The sequence below is a fragment of the Bufo gargarizans genome, chromosome 9 (assembly GCF_014858855.1).
Source record: "Bufo gargarizans isolate SCDJY-AF-19 chromosome 9, ASM1485885v1, whole genome shotgun sequence".
In the NCBI taxonomy this organism is placed as follows: domain Eukaryota; kingdom Metazoa; phylum Chordata; class Amphibia; order Anura; family Bufonidae; genus Bufo; species Bufo gargarizans.
In genome coordinates this window covers 3,178,202-3,203,106 of record NC_058088.1, presented here as the reverse complement: position 1 = coordinate 3,203,106, position 24,905 = coordinate 3,178,202, and the positions used below count along the sequence as shown (strand labels likewise).

The 24,905-nt window shown below is 46.3% G+C and overlaps 1 protein-coding gene across 3 annotated transcripts in view; it reads left to right on the top strand.

The window, feature by feature from the left end:
• The window catches only part of BICRA (BRD4 interacting chromatin remodeling complex associated protein), a 60,235-nt gene that overhangs the window by 25,770 nt on the left and 9,560 nt on the right, over positions 1 to 24,905 (top strand). Inside the window, exons 3-11 of one of the 3 annotated variants that reach the window (XM_044305392.1) lie at positions 5,732 to 5,777; positions 8,073 to 8,115; positions 9,190 to 9,255; positions 11,349 to 13,256; positions 13,809 to 14,117; positions 18,069 to 18,743; positions 19,221 to 19,518; positions 21,502 to 21,611; positions 23,325 to 23,444. In XM_044305392.1, coding sequence (XP_044161327.1) covers positions 5,732 to 5,777; positions 8,073 to 8,115; positions 9,190 to 9,255; positions 11,349 to 13,256; positions 13,809 to 14,117; positions 18,069 to 18,743; positions 19,221 to 19,518; positions 21,502 to 21,611; positions 23,325 to 23,444 — 3,575 coding nt within the window. Of the gene's footprint in view, positions 1 to 5,731; positions 5,778 to 8,072; positions 8,116 to 9,189; positions 9,256 to 11,348; positions 13,257 to 13,808; positions 14,118 to 18,068; positions 18,744 to 19,217; positions 19,519 to 21,501; positions 21,612 to 23,324; positions 23,445 to 24,905 lie in introns of all 3 variants that reach the window. The other 2 variants (XM_044305391.1, XM_044305393.1) reach the window with 2 other exon arrangements.

The window sequence follows — 24,905 nt, the reverse complement described above, 5'->3', positions numbered from 1 at the left end:
CCTATCAAGAAAACAGCTGTCATACTGTTGTCACAATTCTACACCTACTATTATACTAGCAGATACCATATTCCCCTCACAGCAGCAAACCGACAGATTACCTATCTGTATAAGGAATCGTATCATTTGTGTTGACTGCTACTGATGGACATTATTATGTAGGTAAATTGTAACGGCATGTTAATGCGGAAATGTAGTAGAATAGTCCAAAATCTTAAAATCATTTATTTTTTATTTTTATAAATGTTGAGTTTCAGAAAGCCAGTTGCTGGTGAGAGTGTTCGTTTTAATGTTGGAAAGTATGTCTTCAGGCTTCACTCAGACATGTGAGCAGGTTAGGCCTCGTTCACAACTCTGTTTTGAGATCCAGCAGGCTGTTACGGCACAGAGCTGAATCCATTACTTCACCGCCAGATCTCCCTTGACTGCAGTGGGGTCCGGCGGTGATCCGGCCGATATCTGGCATACATTCCGGGTTGTGGCCGGACAAAAACCATTGCGTACAATGGGTTTTTTTTGTCCGACTGACGGCCAGCATTTGTGGGTCACAGAAACAAAGCTGTAAACTAGGCCTGTGATGGCTAACCTCTGGCCCTCCAGCTGTGGTGAAACTACGTCTCCCAGGATGTACGCTTGCTTGGCTGTACTCGGAACTCCATAGAAATGAATGGAGCATACTGGGAGTCGTAGCTTCACCACAGCTGCAGTGCCGGAGGTTAGTCATCACAGCTCTATGGTCTAGTTCCCATCTTCGTTACTGTGATCCACAAATGCCTTAGGCCTCATGCACACGGGCATCTTTTTTTTTTTTTTTTTTTTTTTTTTTTGCTGTCCGCAAACTGCGGATCTGCAAAAAACGGAAGAATAATGTGCAGACACGTCCTAAGAAAGGACATGTCCCCTTTTAAACTGCCTAAGTTCCAGAGGCAAAAGACACTGGGGCACATTATTTCCAAAGACTGCATTTTCATGCCAGGCTTTGCTTCCACTTGCGCTGCCGGAATAGAGGCCTAGTTTATGATGAGGCATAGGTTTTGCCAACAGGCGTACATGTCCGTAAGTTTGTCAATGCCGGGTTTTCAGCGCGTCCTCTAGACACGTGCCCGCTCTCTGTCCCCCCCCCCCCCCCCCAAACTGTCAAACTTTTCAAAAAGGAGACTTGTAACTATTTTTACAACTAATATAGTTGAAAGTGCCTTGATAAACGACCCCCACTGTGTGAGGTCAGGTTGTATATGGGCTTTGGACACACCGGTGGCAGGGGATTTTTTTATTTATTTTTTAATAATTTGAGCTTCTATCACAAATATGAATATTTGCAAAAAAAAAAAAAAAGGGGGGGGGGCAGATTAATTACTCGGGGACTTGTTGGCAATGTCTCAATTTGATGACGTCTCTGACGGGAATTCATATTCCTGGTTCTAGTCAGTAGTGCGTGGGAGAGATGTGGCTGGATATAGATAAGCATCCCATTCATTTCTGCCAGCTCTTAATTAGCCCCCCCCCCTTCCCAATCCAGTGCCACCAGTTCTGTAATCTCAGCCACCATGGGAGAGAATGGGAATCCTCTGCATCAGCTCTCCAGCCTTGGACTTTGCCTAGGGCAGTGATATCTACAGGAGCGGCCATGGCTCCTGGATATAACGTGCAGGGAAGTGTTCTCCTCTCCCAAAAGTTATGGGACTACTACCCCCCCCCCCCCCCTCCTTTATAGTTTGCAGCTTGCATGATGGCCGCTGTGAGGGGAAGGAATCTGTGTCTGGGCTCTTCAAAGAGGAGGAGGGGAATGTGTTTTCTGTTTGTTTCTGAGAGTTGGCTCTGACTGTTTAACTCTTTCGGTGCCATGGGGCCGGAGGCTGTCAGCTGTGTGCACCGCGGGATACCGCTGCTGGGGATCTGTATTGTGTAATGGGGTAGTGTGAGGTCTCCGCCGTGCACTCTATAGGTGTCTACTTCCGTCTACTTCTTTTATTTATTTTTTTCCTATATATAGTTTTCTCTTCCAGTAATACAGATGTAGCAGCGGTGAGTTTGTCATCTACGTGTTGTCGTTGGGTTCATATAGAACCGTAGGTCAGCGTACTGCATCATCGTAACTGACAGAACGTTTTCACGCAGTGTGTTTTGTGGCGTTCTTGTGTTCTTTTTTTGTTGTTGTTTTTTGCACCTATGTTACTTTAGGAGCCGCAAGGTATCATGTGCGCTTTATTTTTATTTTTTGTGTTTTTTAGTTTTTTTTAAATATAGACGGGCATCTCAAGGCTACCTGCACACGGTGTGGATTTGTATGCAGAGAAATCCAGGTGAAAGCAACATCAAAAAATTTTAAAAACCAGACCTAAATCTGCACAATTCAAATTTTCTACGTTTTTCTCGCATCATCTCTGCGTTCATGAGAAATCGCAGCTTCTATATTGTGCGGTTTTCACACCATTCTGGCTCCATAGAAGTGAATGGGGCTTGTGTGAAAAATGGAAGACGTCTGGGGTTGCAGGAAATGTAGATTGGTTTGTTTGTTTGTTTTTTTTTTTTTCTTCACTCGCGTGGAGTTTATTTTTTTTTTTACGTTTTTATCCCAGAATCGGGGTCGATAACTTATTCAAAATTCAAACAATCATCACTTGTACAAACGTGTCGATTAAGCATTAAAGGGCCCGTGTCTGCATGTACCTTGCATAATTGGGCAGCGCTGTGGCTCAGTGGTTAGCATTTGAGACCTGAGTTTATAATCAACTCCGTTGTTTAAATTATTTTTTCATCTTTTTTTGGTGGTGCAAGGGACTTTATGCCATTTCTTTACTATAGTATTTATAGTTATTTTGCAAGACACGAGAAAATGTAAAAGAAAAAAAAGGAAAATGGGTGGTTTAAAAAAAAAAGCACAAAGTGCAACAAAAATGGTACATTATTAAAATGGGTTCCCTTTTTCATTCTGTTACTTTTGATATAGGGCACAGTTTGGCAGGGCTACAGATTTTGATGTGGGCTAGTGGATGTGTGATCGCCTACGATTTGGGGGACATTTTTAATATTTAACACTCTTCGATGTTTAGTGGTTTTTCCCTCCGTTACAGGGGGATATGCACTCCTGACATGTACTGCGGAACTGATGATATGGGTCTGCTAAGACCCAGCAGCTCGTGCACATACCCAGCACCCAGCGATCATAAGATTGCTGGGACAGGAGCAGAAAGCAACATTGCCTTTGCCCTTGCTATACACAGTGCCATTTGAGTACCCTGTACGTAGGCAAACAGAAAGTTTCCTGCTTTCTACAGGGAGCCTGTTACTTACACCGGACTCCCCGCTTTGCGTGCAAATAAGGTATTGGACGAGATGAATGCAGGACGTATAAAGTGTAGGGGAATTCGGCAATGGGTTAAAGGTACCTTTATGATGGCGCAAGTGGGGAACAGATGATGGCGCAAGGCAGGAGGGCTGATGACACTGGTTGGAGAGTGGACCTGATGGTAGTGGGAAGAGCTGATGCCACTGGGGGGAACTGATGCACTTGGGCTGATCACACAGTGGGGAATGAAGGGTGTTGGGGACTAATGGCAGGGGGTCTTGGGAGTTTTTATAAAGGAAAACAGTCTAATTTTTTCTTATTAGATTAATCGTAAAAAATAATCGATGGAATGCTCCATTACTAAAATAATCGGTTACTGCAGCCCAAGGTGTAATACAGCCCTATGAATGCTCAATTAAATGTGCTGCTGATCACCCCAAAAATGAGCTATAACGCACTGTAGTGGAAATCGATTCTCCTACTGAGCTTGTAATGTGTTTATACTCTGGAGCCAATCAGAAGAGGTAGAGCTCCAGGGGGAGGGAGCAGCTGCCCCAATCATGAGGCGGGGGTGTGTCTTAGACTACCTCAGACTTCCTGTAGACACTGTAGCTAAGCTGTAGTCACAGATCACAGCTCTGCTTTAATGGAACCAAGCTAAAAAGCAGTCAAGAAGCAAGGTCTGAGTAAAATAAGTGACAGGAAATCATCCCATATAGGTAGCAGCTTAGATTTATCTTTCAGGTTCTGACTGGACAGTTGCTTTAAAATTTGACCAGGTTTAAATCTGCATGAAGTCTTCATGTTGTCTTTGAGTCTTCTGGTTTAATCCCTCAGCCTTGATGGTGCTGCCTCCTTCTAGCGGGCAGCGCTCTGTGTACGCTGTGTATAATGCAGGCCATTGTCCCGGCTGACAGGCAGCAGTCTGGCTCCTGCGGGGTCTCTCCTTTGTTCGCCATGCTGGAGTACAGCTGTAGTGCACATTGCACAGCACAAAACTCTCTCTTCCGGGCCTGTAACCGAAACCTCCTTGGCCACTGTCCAGCCATGGCCGCCGGCCAAATCTCTCATCTTCCAGTACAAAGTCACCCCTCACCTTGCAGCTCCCGGACATTAATTGGCCTGCGCCTTCTGATGTCACCACCGGCTGTCCGCGGGAATGCTTGGCAAGAAGTGAAAATCGTTCTGTAATAACGCAGGCCTTAAGCGAGGAGTGTCTGCTGCGTGGTGACGGCTGGCAGCGCTGGCACTTTATGACTTTTGTCTTGTCATTCATTTGGCGATGTGTGCCCGTCATTCACAGAGATGCCGATTATGAGATGGGTATTTCCATGCAACAATTTAAGCGCTTTTTTTTAAATAATTTTTTTTTTTTTTTTTTTTAATACGGGATTTCCTAGAGTTTACACGCTGCTATAGTGGGAAATATTAAAAAGGGAGTCTGTCATCACATGCCCCTCAATCAAACCATCAGATGCTGTTGGTCCCATCTCAATTGGTGGCCACATTGTGGAGAAATGGGCATATTTATAATTTGAAAATTAGACCCTTGGTGCAACAAGGGGAGTGTCGTTGCACCCAGAGGCTCTGCTCACTCGCTTCTACCACTGTGACAGGCAGGGAAGACGTTCTCATGCCTGTCCCCAAAGTCTCTCGCCTGCATGTTTGACTATGCGATCAGTACAGTACAGAAGTACACTAGTTCATGGGTTCTATACTGCGCATGCGCCTTCAATCTTCTCTACTCTACTGTCCCTGTGCTGATTGCATCGTCGAGCACACAGGCATTAGACTTCAGGTCCATTGCGTGATTACATCTGCACAGCTTGGCCCTGTCAGTCAAAGTGGTGGCAGGCATGGACTTAGAAGCAAGTGAGTGTAGCCTCTGGGTGCAACGGCATCACCCTTGTTGCACCAAAGGGCTAATTTGCTTATTATAAAAAAAAGCTGATTTCTCCATGTTGCGGCAGTGAATGAAAAAGATATGCTAGTTTATGTTGGTACGAAGTGTCGACCAACAGGAGGGTGAACGCGCAGGATCCATTGATTTTGTAGCTCCATAAATATGGGTATTCTAACTTAATAGAGGGAGAGGGTTCCAATATTCGGCGGTTACAAGGAGTATCTCTTCCTCCGGAGTACTTGTCCTGTCCTACATTAGACAGTTAACCCATTTATTTTAATGGGTACTGTGTCATGCTTCATTTCTCCTGTAGTGGCGCTGCAGAGACATTGAACACTTGCTGCCTGGTTTCCCCACTAATCGCAGGGGATCTGGGCAGGAGGACACTTTTTGTGATCCGCTTATGGTCAAGTAGGAATGGAGAACCCCCTTAAAGGAGTGACCTATTTAACACGATGACCTCCTAGATGTTTGCCTGACTCTGAATGTTGGTTTCGTTTACTTACGGGCCTTTATCTTTTTTTTTTTTTTTTTTGCAGTTGACATGGACGATGAAGATGGCCGATGTTTGCTAGATGTAATTTGGTGAGTAGTTATCAATGGCCTGCGGGTCTCATCAAGAAGATTTAAAAAATCTTGAATATCATCCTAATTTCAGTGAAAAATTGAAATGTTATGATCTTTTATTTATTGTTGGCGCATCTCATATAATGGGGGCATATCGCTATGATATGCCCCCAATGTCTCATAGATGCGGGTCCCTAGAACGGAGCCCGCAAAAAGTGAAGGATTGCAGACTGCGCATGAGCGGCCGCCCTCCATTTATTCCTATGGGAGCGCCGAAAATAACAGAGCAGCGTGCTCGGCTATTTTCGGGAGTCCAATAGAAATGAGGTAGGAATCGTACAGTAAGAGCGGGGCCCGCCGCTCCGTTCACTTCTGTGGGGCTGACGGAAATAGAGGGCGGCCGCGCTTCTGCAGTCTGCTCTCCTTCACATTGCAGGCTCTGTTCCAGAGATGGCTGTCGGTCCCAGAGGTGGGACCCCCACTTATCATACTTTGGGGGGGCAAAGGCTAGTGATATGCCCCCCAATGTATGAGATGGACCAAGAACTGGCTCTCTAGATGTGGTTGACATCTCCAACAACCTATGGCACTAAAGAGCACAGGTGTCTCAAGCAGCACCAGTTGCATGATGGGTAGTTTAGCTCGCTCTCCATGTGGCCTTACGTATATAGTTGGATCGTTGAAGCGTTGCTTTATTATTCCCCCTGCTAATGCCGCGCTGTGTCGCCTGATCTGCTCCTCTGTATGAGATGGGCAACTTGGATTCCATCCCTTCCACGAGCAGAAAGTTTCTTTTCATTAAATTTTTTTAAAGGAATTTTCCCATTGTAAACTTTTATGCTTTAAATACCTACGGGGGGAAACGTCCCATGCAAAGCGGTATGTTATACAGACCTGCTAAAAGCCCCGCACCCGCTGTCTGTAGTGCTTAGAAATGGTTCCCTTATTCTCTTGAAGGATCACACACAAGGACTATGAAAGTGCCACCATTTTTTAATGTCTACTTACGTTTTTGCATTTTTCAAAACATCTGCTTGGTGTCAGCGAATAGAAATTCATGCTTTGCATCCAGCAGCTGAAACCTGTTATGATCATGTCCAAATGACAAAGATCAGCCACCGGGGCTTTGAAACGTTTAACACATCCTTATGGACATAATCGGGAGAGGTTTTTGCCCTCTCATGGCAGTACAGATGGTTTCTGCCTGCTGACGGCAAGCAGAGATGTTGAAATTGGTAACTAATTATGTAATTTATTATGTCCGTCTCCTGCCCAGTGTATGACCCGCATACAGCGAGGTAGAGGGCTGCTGGCAGATGACTCTTTAAAGAGTTTGTGTCACCCCTCCTGACATGTCTGTTTTAGTCACAACTTGCATTCCTCCCCATGTAATAACAATCTATTCTTATGACTGTTGTGCTGTTCCTTTATTATTCCTTATGGAAGTTATCTTCAGTTGGGGGTGTCCCGACAGTTTGAAACTATCTAATCAGTGTTCCCATTGTCAAACTGTGCAGGGACATGCCCCCAACTGGTAACGCCCATCTGGACCTTCATTGCAAACTGCTAGGAATGTATTCATAACTTCTAGCAGGAATAATAAAGTAATGGGAAAACATAGCGTCATAAGAATTGATGCTCCACAGGGAATGCAAGTAGTTACTTAAATAGACATGTGAGGAGAGGGGACGGGTCCTCTTTAAAGAGCATTGAACATCCCAATAATGCTGCCCTCTGTGCACCACGAGGTATGTCCAAGGCTGTGCTCACATCACTGTTTAGCTTTCCATTCTTTTGATCCATCAGAAAAACGGATCCATCTTCTGTATGAGCATCCGTTATAAGTTTTCATCAGTTTGTCACTTTCATCAGAGATCAGTCATTTTTGATGGGAGAAAGTCCTTCAGGCAAGCCTTTTTTTTTTTTTTTTTCTTCAGTCAAAGGTAACTGGTCTCTGGTGGAAATGACGTGAACTGATGCAAACTTACCATAATTGATGCGCAAAGTAATGGATTTTTTAAATATTTTTTTTTAATATTGCGGTTCTTTTGACAGATCAGAAAAATGGAAAGCTAAGCGCTGTTGTGAACTGAGCCTAAGGGCTCATTCACACGACCGTAATTCTGGATCTGCATCCGTTCCACAAGCTTGCGGAACGGGTGCGGACCTATTCATATCAATGGGGCCGCAAAAGATGCGGATGCTGTCTGCATCCGTAGTTCCATTCCGCGGCCCCTGCAAAAAATAGAGCATGTCCTAGTCTTGCCACGTCTTAGCTCTTATTGCTATTAATCTGCGTTTTCTGCTTTTCAGTGACCCCCAAGCTCTGAATGACTTTTTACATGGATCAGATAAGGTGAGTGCACACAGGCGGATATCGTGATAGAAACCAATGGGATCCTACTGCAGTTCTGTAAATCTCGCCATACACTTTAGATGTTTTTTTTTTTTTTTTGTCTTAACCCTCCAAAATTGAGGGGGACCAGGTGACCATCTAAGGGTTCTTGCACACGACCTGTATTCCCTCTGAGACTTACGGTCTGTGAGTGGGCCTTATGTCCCGGAGCAGCATTGATTGTGGGCACGGGAGCACATAACATCATAGATTACAATGATGCTGTGCATGTCAGGCCACCCGTGGGTGTCCCAACGTGCACAGCATCATTTGTAATCTGTGATGCTGTGCACTCCCGTGCATATGATCAATGCCACTCCGGGACATAAGGCCCACTCACGGACCTTAGGTCTCGGATGGCATACGGTTGTGTGCAAGTGGCCGAATAGGTTTAGGGGCTCCCACGACAGGTAAAAGGATTCAGTAATTAAAGGGGTTGTCCGGACCCACGCAGATCTGATATTGATGACCAGTCCTGAGAATAGGTCATCAATAGTAAAAGCCCGGACAACCCCTTTAAATTTCAATTGCTCGATTCTTAGTTCTTGAGGAGCGAAGACTCCTGGCAGAGGTTTCCTCTATTCTTCCTACTGAGAACACATGCATTCTTTGCTGAGTTGAGCATGCTTGTATATGGGTGGATTGGGAGTGATGGCTACCCACTCTAGGAGCATTCGACTGACAGCTGTCTTAATTGTATGGCTGGCCTAAGATGCATGGAACGAGAAGGGAGAACTTGGTAATGCTTCATTTTTCCCTATGGAAGCACTACAGGGAAATCTGCTAGTAGGTTCTCCCCCCAAAAATTACCATAGGACAACCTGTGATCGGCTTATCTTGGGGCCTTTCTAGCAAAATCTGTTTGATCAACACTACAAAATACAATGCATCGCACTCTACGTTGTATTGGTGGTGCATGCTGGGATATGTAGTGCCATAGAAGAGAGTCAGCCATAGCTTTGTACGTTAATGCTGAGATAATACTTGTGATTGGTCAGCAGTTTACAGGATTTCTTTTCTTACTGTTTTCTCTAGATTGATGGAGACGATCTGCTGGATAACACTGGAGATGCAGCAAGTGCCTTCTTCGTGAGCACTGGGGTAATGGCGCTCACTTATCTCTCTTAGCTAGTCATTGTCATCACTCTTCGAAGAGACCCATTCTGCAATTTTATTAAAAATCTATGCGGCTGGGGCTATATGGTGACCTGTGTCGCAGAAAAGTCGCGCAACATTTTTTGTAATGGTAGTCAATGGTGTTACACTGCGACATGCGACATACTGCGATGTGACCGTCACACACACATCCAACCTGGATGGATTTTTTTTTGCCACTGTCGCAGTATGTTACAGTGCGACACCGTTGACCATAATAACAAAAAATGTCATGCCAATTTTCTGTGAGACATGTTGCCGTTTAGCCCTATCCTTAAGCTGCTTTCACGCGTTTTTTTTTTTGGTGGCAATTTTTGCATCTTTATTTCCCGGTAAAAACCACACCTCGAGATAGTAGCTGAAGGTCTATAGGAAATATAAAGCACATGAGACGCAAGCAGTTTTTTGCCACTGCCGTTTTTGTTTATTAAGGCCTCATGCACACGGCCGTTGTTGTGTTCCGTTCCGCAAAATGGGGTTCCGTTGTTCCGTGATACGTTTCAGTTTTTTGTTTCCGTGCGTCTTCCTTTATTTTTGGAGGATCACCAGACATGAAGGAAAGTAAAAAAAAGTCTGTCAAGTTTGCCATGCAAATGATAGGAAAAAAGCGGGCGCGTGGATGACAATATTGTGTGCCTCTGTGTTGTTTCACGGACCCATTGACTTGGATGGATCCGCAAATTAGTTTTCCGTGAAAAAAAATAGGACAGGTTATATTTTTTTGACGGACTGGTACCACGGATCACGGACGAGGATGACAAACTGTGCATTATTGAAAGTCAATAGGTCCGCAGAAAATCACGAAAAACGGAACAACGGACACGGAACGAAACAACGGTCATGTGCATGAGGCCTAAGTGGCATTTTTGTCTTTTTGAAAAGTAAAAAACAAAACAAAAAAAAAACCGCTAAATGGTGTAACTCATGACAGTTTTGAAAACGCCTTCTCTAGAGGGGTAAAGCAGCGAATAAGACACATGGAGGGATTTCCTATGCCAGTCTTGATCACCTGTGCGCTGAAGGATCAGAGGATAGGTAGTCCGTGTAAAAGTTTTGGAAAACCCTTTTAATAAATTTGGTGCATATCTGGCTCTGTGCCAGAAACTTACATCTACTCCAGCTACAGGACGGTTTCCGGTGTAAATTTATAGTAAATCCAGGAGGCAACAGTAAACCCTCCCGCCTTGCCCCACTCCCTTTCCGCTACTTTTTGCAGAAGTGGAGAGAAGCGCAAAAATTTGTTTTTAATGTTGCCTAAAAGGCGTAAGTCAATCTCCCCCTCTGCGTGCAAGGAAACACCAGTGCCAAAGTCATGTGTGCAAGGACCCTTGAATTTTTTTATTTTTTTTTGGGTGCTTGATACCGATGGCCTGTCCCCAGGATAGGTCATCCGTATCTGATCAGTGGGGGTCCGGCTCCCGGCACACCTACCAATCGTCCGTTTGAAGAGGCTGCAGCGCTCCAACGAGTGCTCCAGTCTCTTCTTAGGCCAGCATCAGTCATATGCTGCTGCTCTTGGTTGCCGCCAGCTAGGTAGCTACCTACCGGCAGATTGGTCACCTGTGTTGACTGCACTGGCTTGTAGGTTGCAGCACCCACTGAAGCACTCTTCAAGCAGCCAGTCAGTGGGGGTGCAAAATATTAGACCCCACTGAGTAGATTCTGATGACATATCCTCAGGGTAGGCCATCAAACTGCTAGATAATCTCTAAATCTCTACAAAAAGGAAAAAAACAAAAACTTTTTGCTGTGTTTTCAGGCGATTTATTATTTTGGGTTAGTTTTCTTTTTTCTTTTTTTTTTCTTCAATCTTAGCATTTTCCTATAGGACTCCGTAAAACTCAAGCATGTTACAAGTGTAGTGAATAGAAAAACACTTGTAAACGAGGTCATATTTTTCACGAGTGTGTGAATAGGCCTGAGGCTGGATTCACACAGCATTTTGCATCATTTTCAGCAGCTTTTTGTAATCTTTACAGGCCGCACTTCTTGTCTTTTAATGTGTTTTTTTTTTTTTTTTTTTTTTTTTATCATTTCAGCTTCATGTTCAGGAAACTCCAGGGAACCATTTAACTACAGAACCAAACCCCCCAGCTGGTGGTGTGGATTTGGACTTTTTGCCCGATGACATCCTTGGGTCTCCATCAGGGGCGAGCGCCGGCCTCACAAACTCTGACCAGCCATGCGACATCCTCCAGCAGAGCTTGCAGGAGGCCAACATTACAGAACAGACTCTTGAAGCCGAGGCAGAACTGGACTTGGGCTCTTTCCAGCTCCCTACTCTGCAACCAGTGGTGCCGGCTGCCCCGGATGGGACCTCTCAAATATTTTCTGGCGGTGCAGACCTCATTGGACTTCAGCAGCCGGCAGTGCTGACGCACCAAGCATTAGTGCAGCAGTCAGTGGGGCAGGATGTGGTCAACAAGGCAATCAGCGTACAACCGTTTATCCAACAAGTTGGACTCAGTAATGTTACATTACAGCCCATCTCCAACCTCCCGGGGCTGCCCAATGGCAGTCCTGGGGGGGCATTGGGGATTGGGCAAATACAAGTGGTGGGACAACAAGTGATGGCCATCAACCAGCCTGCACAACAGATCATTGCCAAGCCAGTGCAGTCAACACAGGTGACCAATCTGCCGGTAGGTAGCTACCTAGCTGGCGGCACCCAAGAGCAGCAGCAGGTCGCGTTGGCGTCAAGTGGGGTGTCTCCACAGAACGCCGGATTGGTCCTACAGAACAAAATTCCCACTGTGGCCACCACACTGAATGGCAGCTCCATGTTTGCCAGTGTGTCGGCGGCTCAGTGCACACAGTCACTCACAGTGACTTCCAGTCTGAACAGCCCAGTTATTATACAACGGACTCCAACTCCAATACAACCCAAACCGGCTGGTGTACTCCAGCAAAAACTGTTCCAGATCTCGCCCAAACCGTTCGCTCCCAACAATACCACACTCACCATTCAGGGGGACGCATCACTGCAGCAACAGCAGAAAGCTCAGCAAAACCTGACGTTCATGGCCGGGAAACCTGGTCAAAATGTCGTCCTTTCCAGCTTTCCCCAGGGCCTTTCTGCCAATGTCTTTAAACAGCCCCCTCCACAGCAGCAAGCACTCGGCAAACACATGAGTGTCCAGCTGCTAAACCAAGGCAGCAGTATCGTCATCCCGGCTCAGCATGCCCAGGCCATGCTGCAGGGACAGAACCAGTTCCTCTTGCCAGGAGCTTCAGCCGTCCAGCAGCTTTCTGCACTGCAGGCCAACATGAGTGGCCAGATCTTAGCTGCTTCCCACCCCAGTGGACAAGCCCACATCATCGCCAGCCAAGGTCCAGGAGGCCAAATCCTCAATCAGGCCCTGCCTGCCCAAATCCTCACCAATCAGAACCTTGCCAGCCAGCTGAACTTGGGGCAGGTCCTCACGTCTCAGAACGCGCATGGCACTGCTCACATACTGTCGGGCCCCATACAGCTGCAGGCGGGGCAAGTTGGCCAACCTACCTTGTTCCAGATGCCAGTCTCCCTGGCCAGTAGCCTGAGCACCCAGAGTCAACCTGCAGTGACTACTTCCCTTAACCAAGCCGGGCAAACGGTTATCCAAGGAGTGACTTTGCCCAATCAGGTGGCCATGTTTAACACGCCTGACGGCCTCAGTCAAGCAGTGAGCATCCAGCAGGCCTCGACGAGAAGTAGCCAGAGCCCGGGCATTGTGCAACAAGGAGCCAGCCTTCTGTCCGGCACAGAGCAGACCTCCATATTGACCGTCCAAACGACACAACAGCCATCACAAGGACAGGCCCAGCTCCAACTGAATGTACAGCAGCAGCCCCCTCAGCAGGCAATGCCAAGCCCCAGTCTTGAACCCAACCCCGACAAAATAATCCTTAGCCAAGCAACGCCAGGAAATATTATCAGTGCAGAGTCCATGCAGATGTTCCTCCAGCAGGTAAGCCATATTCGTCTCTGTAAATCCTTCTAGCAAAGAATACTGAGGCGAGGGGGGAGGTATCGAGTCCTATACTGAAAGATGAGTCTTGCAGCATCTCTCAAAGCTCATTGTTGGGCCGTGCATGCTCTAATGCCGCTTTTACTATTAATACGTTGTTTCTTCTTTCTTTATTTATGTGCTTTTTAGCCTTTGTTGTCATCTAGGTTTTTTTGGGGGGTTTATTTTTATTTTATTTTTTTCCAGAATTTTCATGACTCTTGGATATGACCCACAAAGGCTCAATAGACACCTGTGCAGGGCTGATCTGTGTCATATCCGAGGGCTATAGTGGAAAGACGCTTTTAGGACTAAATTCTGATTTGCACTCGTTGCCCTCTAGTGGCCAAATCGCAGAATGGTCCATACAGCTTGTAAAGGATTGTGTATGTTGTAACTGAGCGCAATGGGGGGGGGGGAGGGGGGTTACTGCCTCCTCGTAGAACATGATTAAAATGCCGTTTTTGTGTGAGCGAGTGTTTAACGGATGGTTGCCAATGTTGGCCATTGCAGAAGGAGCAGCAACAGCAGCAATTTTATGAAGTGACGTTGAAACCACAGCAGGAGAGCAGCCTGGTGCAAACCTCTGCAGCCCCACAGATCTTTATGCCAATCTACAGCATAGCCGCCTCTGGCAGCACTTTCAGCATCAGTACCTCCAGCAGCAGTAGCATACCCGCCTCCGTCATAGTGAGCAGCAGTTCCGGCTCCACAGCCCAACCCAACCGTGATTTGGCCCAGAACCATGCCACAACACCGGAATCCAAAGGACACTTACCTCATTTCCCTACCAGCCAGTCTCAGCAGGCTATGTCCTGCCAGGTAGCCACTATCCCCAATTCAGCCCTGCTTTCAACTTAATCCTTTATTTTCTGGCTCCCCCCTTCTAATTTTCTTTCCCGTAACCTGTGGTGGCAAATTTTCCTTTTTACTTCACTTTACTGTGCGACTCCATGCAGTACCGCAGACTATTGCACCAGTAATAACCCTGTCCGACCGATCATAATGGGTATCATGGAGATTGCAAATTGCATGATGATTGCTGATTGCCCCGGTGAGACAGTTTGCCCCTCTAATTTGATTAGCATTATTAAACACTTTATTATTGGCATGGCGGTCATTAAAGGGGCGTGCACTATGATATCTGCAGTGATGGGAATGTCTTTATAAGCCTCTCCACATATGCATTTACAGCAGGTCCTACTTGGGGTACTTTCACACTAGCGTTATTCTTTTCCGGTATTGAGTTCCGTCCTAGGGGCTCAATACCGGAAAAGAACTGATTTAGTTTTATCCTAATGCATTCTGAATGGAGAGAAATCCGTTCAGGATGTCTTCAGTTCAGTCACTCTTACGGTATTTGGCCGTAGAAAATACCACAGCATGCTGCAGTATTTTCTTTATCCAAAATTCCGGAACACTTGCATTATTTTCCATTGAAATGCATTAATGCCGCATCTGGCATCAAGTGTTGCGCATGCACAGACCTTTAAAAATGCAAAAATTAATAATACCGAATCCGTTTTTCCGGAGAGACTGAGACGGATCAGTCTATTAATGCTATCCGTTCGCACACGGATTTCCCGGAGACTGAACTGCCTGGTGCATCTTCACAACGAACGTGTGAAAGTACCCTTACGAGGCCTCTAGTTTGGCTGATATCCCTCGTTATGTTTCCAGGCTCTTTAATGGGTCGGTCATTGACTTAGAGTAGCTAACTGTAGGTGGCACCAGAGAGGCGGTTTTCTTTCTGGAGGAAAGCTGATTTGCATGTAAAACTCTCTCCTCAAGCAGAATCAGTAGCTTCCAAGAGGAATGTAACGGTAGTAGTTAATGGATAGTTCTTTCATTAACCCTTCCTGTTACTCCTAAGGCCACTTAAAGGGGTTGTGCAAGAATGGGGGTGTTTTTTGCACTTCCCCCTGGTTCATCCAGACCTGTAAAACTGGACTTTCCTGCCTCCCATTCCGTCTCCTTCAGGCCTGCAGTGCTCCGCTGGGCTTTCTCGATGGATGCGGCGATGTAAAACTGGATGTTGACATCAAAGAAACCCAGTGGAGCATCGCAGGCCGGGAACAGGAGTGATGAGCCGGTGCAGGAAACCCTATTCTTGCACAACCCCTTTAAAGGGAATCTGTCCCCAGCGTGGTCTCCCTATCCCACTATTTGCATTGACACGTAGGTTGTGTTCACATGATTAAAATGTTTTTTATTTAGTTGATCCATCCGAGGCTCCGTTCACTTTTTCTTAATATGCATATTAGGCCCCCTGCACACGAACATGTGCTTCCCGTTGCCGTATTGTGGACAGCATTTGCGGATCCGCAATACACGGGTGCCGTTCCGTGGGCATTCCGCATCACGGATGCGGACCCATTCACTTGAATGGAAACGCAAATCCAGAGATGCGTAATGGTGCGGAACGGAAGCACTACGGAGTGCTTCCATGGGGTTCCATTCTGCAAAAAGATAGCACATGTCCTATCTTTTTGCGGAACTGCTGGATCGCGGACCCATTAAAGTGAATGGGTCCGCGATCCGCTGCGGCTGCCCCACGGACTGTGTTCGTGCATTGCGTCCTGCATTTTGCGGGCTGCAGCACGACTACCGGGTTCGTGTGCAGGGGACCTTAGGCTTTTGGTGCAATAAAGACGTCACCATTGCTCTTGTTTCAGCCAAGCCCCACTCTTTTCTGTGGTCAGCCCCTCCCTGGCTACTTCGCCACTGCCTGGCCTGGTCAACCAAAGCAGCCATGGAGGGGCTAGTCACAGAAAGAAGTGGAGCTTTGGTGCAACAAGAGCAATATTGATGCGCTCATTGCACCAACGGTCTAATTTGCATATTAAGAAAAAGTGACATAACTCTGGACCGGAGCCGCCGATCAGCAAAAAAAAAAAATGCGTTTTTTTATCAGGTGACCCACAGCTTGTGTGTCTATGCAAACAGCTGGAGAGGGAGGTCGCCGGTGACAGATTCATTTCTAAAGGCATATGTTTTATGTCCTATTAGGGCAAATAGGTGTCAGTCATTCCCCAATTAAGGAGCCTGAGCAGACCAAACCCAACCCAGGCATTTTAATATTAAATTTCCATTACATTGTCTGGAATGCCTAGCCAGATGCCGCCCCCTGGCTATAAGGACTGACCACTGAGATTTGTGGATGGTAAGGGGTTTGGCATCTTCATTACCGTCCAACTTTCCCATTAAAGAAAGTAATGACGCTCCTTTAAGAACCGGCCACTGTTCCTGCCCGTGGAAAGTCAGCAATCATTGCAGTTAGAGGCGTATGACGTGTAGGGTGGCACTGCACACTGGGGTGACTCTTCCTCCTCTTCTGGTGGCTCCTGCTTGCACATGATTTCTGTACCGTTACTAATTTCTTCCCCCTAAATGCTGCTGCTGTTCTCTGGTTAATTTCACCCTCTTCTCCTCCTTCCTGCACACTCTGCCTTACTGTCAGTCGCTGACTCTTCCTGTGCCTTGTGTGTCTTCATTTGCTTGGGATATAAGCGGGTACAATGTTCTATGACAGGGATATCCAACCGTCGGCCCTCCAGCTGTTGCAAAACTACAACTCCCATCATGCACGGACAGCCTACAGCTATCGGAGCATGCCGGAAGTTGTCGTTTTGCAACAGGTGGAGGGTCGCAGGTGGGACATACCTGTTCTGTGGGAAGATATGGAGTGTTTTCAAAATGTATGTTTCACCCGTCTCTATATCAGGCACCAGCAACCTCCGCCAGTCCAGCTGCTGTGAAGCGACAACTCCCAGAATGGACACGTACTCTGTATACTCATAGAAGTGAAAAGAGGATTCTAGGAGCTGTAGTTTCAGAACAGCTGGAGTGCCAGAGGTTGCTGATCCCTGCTCTTTATAGATGTTTTAGTACAGGCATGCTCAACCTGCGGGCCCTCCAGCTGTTGCAACTCCCACAATGTCCTGCTGTAGGCTGTTCGGGCATGCTGGGAGATGTAGTTTTGCAACAGCTGGAGGGCCGCAGGTTGAGCATGCCTGTTTTAGTAGATATGAGTATACCGTAAATGTAGGAAGGGCAGTTGGCATAATGCAGGTTTCCATGCCAAGGCCAACTGCTTTCCTTGCCTACATTTACTTTGCAGTTTAAAGGCTATGTCCGCCTTTTTATAAACATTTAAATTTACCCAATAAATCTAAAATGAAGCAAATTTGCTAACGATATTACCAGTAATTAGAAATCTCCTTCCATTTCCTTTCCACAGCTATGCAAACCACTCATCTCCATGGTAACAGACTACAAGCAAACTCTTTGTAGTCTGATCTTTCAGTCCCCTTCCATCTGTCCTCTACTTCTGGCTAACCTCCCAAATATAAGTGGAAGGGACAGATGAAAAATGGAGTCTGGTTTATCAGACTACACCAAATTTGCTTGTAGTCTGTCACCACAGCGATGCATAGGAGTTGTGGAAACAAAACGACAGGAAAATGCAAAACCCTTACTTAATTTGCCAAAGTTGCTTCACTTTAGATGGATGATAAGGTTGGGTTTTCCCTATTATCAGCTTTGTGAGGCTCGGGGAAAGTTCAGCTGTACTGTTCTTCGATGAGGCTAACGGCAAGAAGTCCAGAAAAACCCCGGCCCCCCATGATTACTACTACCCAGAGACATTTCTATACATAGGTGTGACTGATATTAGCGGCTCTTATGCTACTATTTGCTCCATATCCATTTAGATATTCTGGTTGTGTCCATGCCCGTCTCTCATTATGTAACATTCTCCTTTTTCTTCTATAGATTCCAGCTGGACAACAGAAGCTTCCCGGAGCCTCGCCTTCCCATACACTACCTCACCCCCCCAGCCCTCAGCTGCAGGCCTCTGCTACCCACCATTCACAAATGCAGTCCCCTCACCAGTCGCGCCCTCCTTCCCGGCCACCGTCACGCCCTCACTCTCGGCCTCCGTCTCAGCCTCAAAGCATCCCTCGTCCTCCTTCTGAGCCCCTTTCCCGCTCGTGTACTCCTCAGATGCAAAACCTTTATGTCATCCAGAACCAAATCTCCTCTTCTCCTCATGGTTCTTCCCAGCATCCCCTGCGTCCTCCTTCTCAGCCTCAGGTACAGACGCCTTTTCCACCTCATCAGACGATGGCCACCGACATCCCGCAAACCCTCTCGTCCCCTCAACAGCATGTCCAGCTCCAAGTGCAGCTGGGCACCACCCAGCCTGACATTCGGGCAGGGCTCCCTGTGTCCATGCAGGCCACCCCACCCACATCAGAATCCCAAACACATACGTTCCCAGTGCAGTTCCAGGCACAGACCCCTATTAAAGCCCAGACGCAGGGGCAGCCCATCCACTTGCCCCCTGAACAGCAGCGTACCTTTCAGATGACCCCCAACCAGTTCCATGCTTTGGCGTTGTCCGGTTCCCTGCCCCAGCAGAAGCAGCTTTTGGAGAGATTTCAACAGGTGAGGGAAGAGTAGCATCTGACTTGTATTCCCCTTAAAATAGCAATACTGGGGCCTCTTTTATTGCTGTTCCTTTCTTATTCTTCCTGGAAGTGTATGGATAAATTGACGACTGGGCATAAGGCCTTGTCCCTAGTCTATATCTGTATGCAATGATGGTAGCGACACTAACCAGACGATGTCAAGATTGTAGGAGTTATGTGGAATAGTAGTGCCCAGTTATCATTGTTTGTACATTTCCAGGAGGGATAACAGAGGCTCGATTCAAAATGTATTCTTTGCTAGATAAATACAATGTATAAATCCTGTATAGGCTCATCTGTACACTTTAGGGTTGCACCTTCTGCATCACCACTATTCCCTTTAAGACATGACTGTTTCATGTCTGTTCACTGTGTTGAACTCCTTTAATTCAGCTGAACCCCCTTTTCTTATGTTTATTCTTTAATCATGCCCCTGACCTTTCTTCTCTAGCAGATGCAGCAGCAGGGCTTGATGTTGTCAGCGCAGCAGCAGCAAGGTGGGGTACAGACCTCGCCGGCGATTGGCTCGCAGTTCACCGGTCAGACGTCTTCGTTGCTGATCAGTAGTCAGGGGCAGCCGGTTTCAGCTCAAACTCCCCTGCACGGCCACTCCCCGGGTCAGGTACTGGTCCAGTCCACCCAGGTGGTGCACAGTGATGTGACGAAGATGCAAGTCACAGGCGTCCCCCAGGGTGCTCAGCTTTCAACACTAATTCAACAGCAGCAGGCGTCTGTTTTAGTGAAGCCTTCAGGTGAGCACTGCAAGTGGCGCTACGCCGATTTATAGTGTGTCCTTAATAGGATGTCGGGGGGGGGGGGGGGGGGGCTTCAGGCAAATCATTACTTCCGCTGCACTTCCGGGATCTCTGGCACTCCTATAGAAAAGCACGGAGCGGCGGCGCACACTTCCGACCAGCCACTCCGTCCATATCGGGGAAGCTCCACCGGTTATGATGCCCCCATTCTTGTGATCTTGGGGGTCCTAGCTTCTCTATCCCTTGGATAGGGCATAACTTTCTCTAACCGGAATTCCCCTTTTAACTTAAGCACAATGATTGCCAGTCCTGGCTAGCAAAGGCTTGTTAGGGCATACTAGTCCTAAACTATGCAAATAGGAAGAGACCTGTCAGTCACAGTGGGCTATTCCACCAATTTCTAGTATACGTTTAAGGGGTCTACCAGATTTTTATATTGATGACCTCTCCTCAGGATAGGCCATTAATATCTGATCGGTAGCGGTGCGCCACCAAGCAGCTCCGATGATCAGTTGTTCTAAGAGTAGCTCCGATGCTAGAACTACACAGCTCCCTCTACTCTGCGGCGGACAAAGCTGGTTCCATTCACTTCATAGGGAGCAGCATTAAATTTACAAGCACCATTCACTGCACCGTGTGCCGGAGCTACGCTGAATGATCTGATCGGCAGCGGTACGAGGTGTCTGATCCCCATTTATCCGATATTGATGGTTTAATCTGAGGGAGGGGGTCATCCATATTAAGATACTGCAATACCCCTTTAAGTTTCAGGCTTATATTCTCTCAAAGGGAACCTGTCATCAACTTTATGCTGACCTCACTGAGGGCAGCATAAAATAGTGACAGAAATGCTGATTTCAGCCGTGTGTCACTCATGAACTATAACTAAGTGGTTGCTGAGAACCGGCATAATAATCATTACAGCCCAGGCCTTGAAAAGAGTCAAATCTACCTGAGAAGAGATCTGGTTATTCATAGTCTCCTGCTCTCCCCCATCTGCTGATGATTGGCAGTTCTCTCCTAGAGAGGAAGGGAGAAAACTATGTAGAAGACTGTCAGTCATCAGCAGGAGAGCAGGAATCCATCAATAACCAGGACTCTTCTCAGGTGGCCGGGACTCTTTTCCAGGCCCAGTCTGCAATGATTGTGATGTTGGTTCTCGGCAACCACTTACTTTTAAATGACGGACCGCTGAAATCAACTCGCCTGTCTCTTCTTTATTCTGCCGTTAGTATGGGCAGCACAAAGTTGATGACAGGTTCCCTTTTTAAGATCTCCACTTATTGTCGGTAAATGATTTTGAACTCTGAGCCTACAAACCTGTCTGTCCTGGTCCTGTTTATACAGTTGCTGATCTTGTCACGGTTTCAGTGTAGGTAAAGGACGGTTTACACGGCCTGATGGCGCAGGCGATTGTCTGGAAGGAAGCATTCCTTCCAGACGACTGCCAGCTGATCAGTGGAGGTGAAGAGCTGCGTTTACATGCACCGATCACCTCCACTGTATGGGGTGTATGATGGCTGCTTCCATTGCTCGTCCTCATACAATCTGCTGCCCACAAGCAATGCTCGGCTGCAACTTTTGTAGGGGCAGATTATCGGGAATGAGCGTTCATATGAACATTCGTCCCCGATAATCTGCCATAGAAAGCCTCCGATCCTTCTGTTCCTCAGAAGATAAGTCACCGTGAGAGGTGTCCGGCAGCAGATTTCTTCTCCCACCCCATTGAAAAGACATACATTCACAGCAAAGAGCGTACAGGGAGAGTTGGGAGAGACGGCTGACCGCTCTGGAAGGTGTCTAAGCCCTTTTTTCTGGCAGGATAGAAGAGAGCGCTCACAGGGCATGGTGTACACGGGCAGAAGCCAGAATGGAAACTCAGGTGCATTTATTGTATATCGGTTTTTTGTTTTTTGGTTTTTGCATTGTGCACATGCACCATTTCTACAACCAATATCTCATGGTCTCCACTCTTTACAGGCACTGCCACTGCTCCTGGGACCCAAGACTCCAGTGTTTACCCCGGCACAGCTGTGAAAACCCCTGGGGGGCAGGGGAAATCCATCAGTGCAGTTTCTGTGCAGACGCCGGTAAGATGTCCTAATTGTCATAGCAAGCAACGTTACCTATACTGAGTGGCTGCGGAGAACGAGAGGATTGCAGCTGCTTAGGCACACTGCTGCCACCTAGTGGCCAGATAAGAGTAGAGCTATTTTGTTCCCAACCATTGTGTGTGCACGCTTGAGATTTCAGAAGATGAGTTGGAGGAGCACTGTCATCAAAACCTCATTTGTTATACTAAGGCAAGGAGAAGAGAACCGCCTGTGTCATGTGTCATGCCCCTTCACTTGGGGGACCCGCTATATAATATATAGAATTTTTTTTATTTTTTGTATCCATTTTGCGGTCCGCAAACTGTGTATACGCAAAATACGGATACTTTCCATGTGCCTACCATATATTCCTCAGTCCACGTTATAGTAATGGGGGTCTTGAGTCGGGATGGGGTATATGGACAGGGGCATATCTTAAGCAGACAACCTTGTTAATATCAATTTCGTAACTCTGCCTAGGTGCAAAACCTATACCTGCACGTGCTGTACATAATCCATATGAAGTATAGTGAGATATATCCGCAGGCTGTACACAATCCATATACAGTATAGTCAGATATATCTGCCCACTGTACAGTCCATATACACTATAGTGAGATATATCCGCCCACTTTACACAGTCCATATACAGTATAGTGAGATATATCCGCCCCTGTACACAATCCATATACAGTATAGTGAGATATATCCGCCCCTGTACACAATCCATATACACTATAGTGAGATATATCCGCCCGCTGTACACAATCCATATACACTATAGTGCAGGCATGTCCAAACTGCAGCCCTCCAGCTGTTGCAAAACTACAACTCCCAGCATGCCCTAATAGCTGTAAGCTATCCAGGCATGCTGGGAGTTGTAGTTTTGGAACAGCTGGAGGGCCGCAGTTTGGACATGCCTGCTTTAGTGAGATATAGATATATATCCGCAGGCTGTACAGAGTCCATATACAGTATAGTGAGATATATATCCGCAGGCTGTACAGAGTCCGTATACAGTATAGGGAGATATATATCCGCAGGCTGTACAGAGTCCGTATACAGTATAGGGAGATATATATCCGCTGGCTGTACGCAATCCGTATACAGGATAGTGGGTTATATATCCGCTGGCTGTACGCAATCCGTATACGGTATAGTGATATATATCTGCACACTGTACACAGTCCATATACACTATAGTGAGATATATATCCGCCCACTGTACAGTCCATATACAGTAGGAGATGTATATCTGCAGGCTGTACGCAATCAATATACAGTATAGTGAGATATATATCCGCAGGCTCTACAGAGCCTGTATACAGGATAGTGGGATATATATCCGCTGGCTGTACGCAATCCGTATACAGGATAGTGGGATATATATCCGCTGGCTGTACGCAATCCGTATACAGGATAGTGGGATATATATCCGCTGGCTGTACGCAATCCGTATACAGGATAGTGGGTTATATATCTGCCGGCTGTACGCAATCTGTATACAGGATAGTGGGGTTTAGTCGCACACTATATACACAGTTTAATACGGGGTAAAATCTGCAGTGGAAATTCCACCCATTGTGGCCATACCCTTACTGTGTCTATTCAGTTTTGTGTGTTCTGATTTAATTATGTAGTTTTATAGCCTGTTACATCTAATTGGAGACTTTCGGCATTTCTGTAATTGTTTGATTCTGTTTTCTCCAGGGTAAAACTGGTGTCATCAGCTCCGTTCCCAGCATCAGCCTAGGGAAGAGTTCACTGCAGATCCAAGTGGTTGGAAAGGGAATCCAGCAGATTGTGCCCACTGGCCAGACTCAGCCACAGGTAACTGTGACCATCATTAACCTCTTGCTTACTGCCACACGACCATATACACAGTGGCAGTAAGCTCTTATATCTAACCCGATGTATATAAGTGTTGGGCTACATTATGATCTGCAAGCACAGTAAGTACCCCAGAGACCAGCCAAAGTGGGCTTCCTGCATGGTATCTCTGTAACAGGGCGTTACAGCAATCTGTCACAATGTAAGAGCCCCCTGCTGGCTGTAAAACAGTGAGACTGCAGTCTGAATTAGGGGTCATGCACACGACCGCATGAACTCTGAAACATACGGTCCGTGAGCGAGCCATATGTCCCGGAGCGGCATACATCGCGCACACAGCATCATAGGTTACTATGATGCTGTGCGCATGGGGCCGCCCGCGGGGCTATTGTCCCACACTCATAATATCGTATAAGTGCGGGACACAGCATCATAGTAACCTATGATGCTGTGCGCACGAAGTATGCCGCTTCGGGACATACGGTCCGCTCACGGACCGTATGTTTCAGAGCGCATATGGTCGTGTGCATGAACCCTTAACTGTTTTCTTCCCTGGCTGTGGCAGGAAGGTGTTAGTTCACTTTTTTTCATAATACATTTTTTAAAAGACATGTAAAAAATATATATTTAAAAGTTAAATAAAGAAAAGTTATAACTACAGTTACTGTTTTTTTAGCAATAGTATAGCCTACTACGTACGTACACACTCGCGCACACATTTTTCCCTTTTTCATTTATATAAAAAAATTAAGAAATTACAAGTTTTAGCAATAGTATAGCAGACTGTGTGTAAAATATACAATGTACAATATACACATTCTATTTACTTTTTGCTTTCAGAAAAAAAATGTAAAATATAGGTTTACATTTTAGCTATATTATTTAGTATAGCAGGGTTTTGTGTTTGTTGTAACGTACAAACGTGCACATATGTATTTTTTTTTTTTCTTCATTTATAAAGAAATATATTTTTTTTTAAATGGCCAAATTTCCCCAATATGAATGTTTTTTGGCGCTGTACAAACATCGGTGTAATAGAACCAGCAATAGAAAAACAGGCCGCCAAAATGTGCTCCAGTCCTTTGAAATCTTGTGTTGGGCCCAGCCAGTAGATAAATTATACAAAAGGCGTCCCTTTTTACAGTACAACCATGGTAATGGTTCAAAGGTGTCCCTTAAAATATCAACTACAGTATCTGTAGGTTTGCTCAAATTATTTGCGGTTAGATAGGCCCTTTGCTAAAACTGTAAAATGAGTCTATTAAGGAAAGGGGGGGGGGGTGTAAACTCAGGTAATGAAGAGGTTAAAGAGAATCTCCACCTATTAACCTCATGTCATTGTTAGATGCACAATTCTGTGCTAAATAATTTCTTCAAATAAGGAGATACCTGCAGCTGCCACTAGAGGGCGCTTACTGCGTACTGCTTATCATTGAGTTCAATGTGTAACTATTGCTCCCT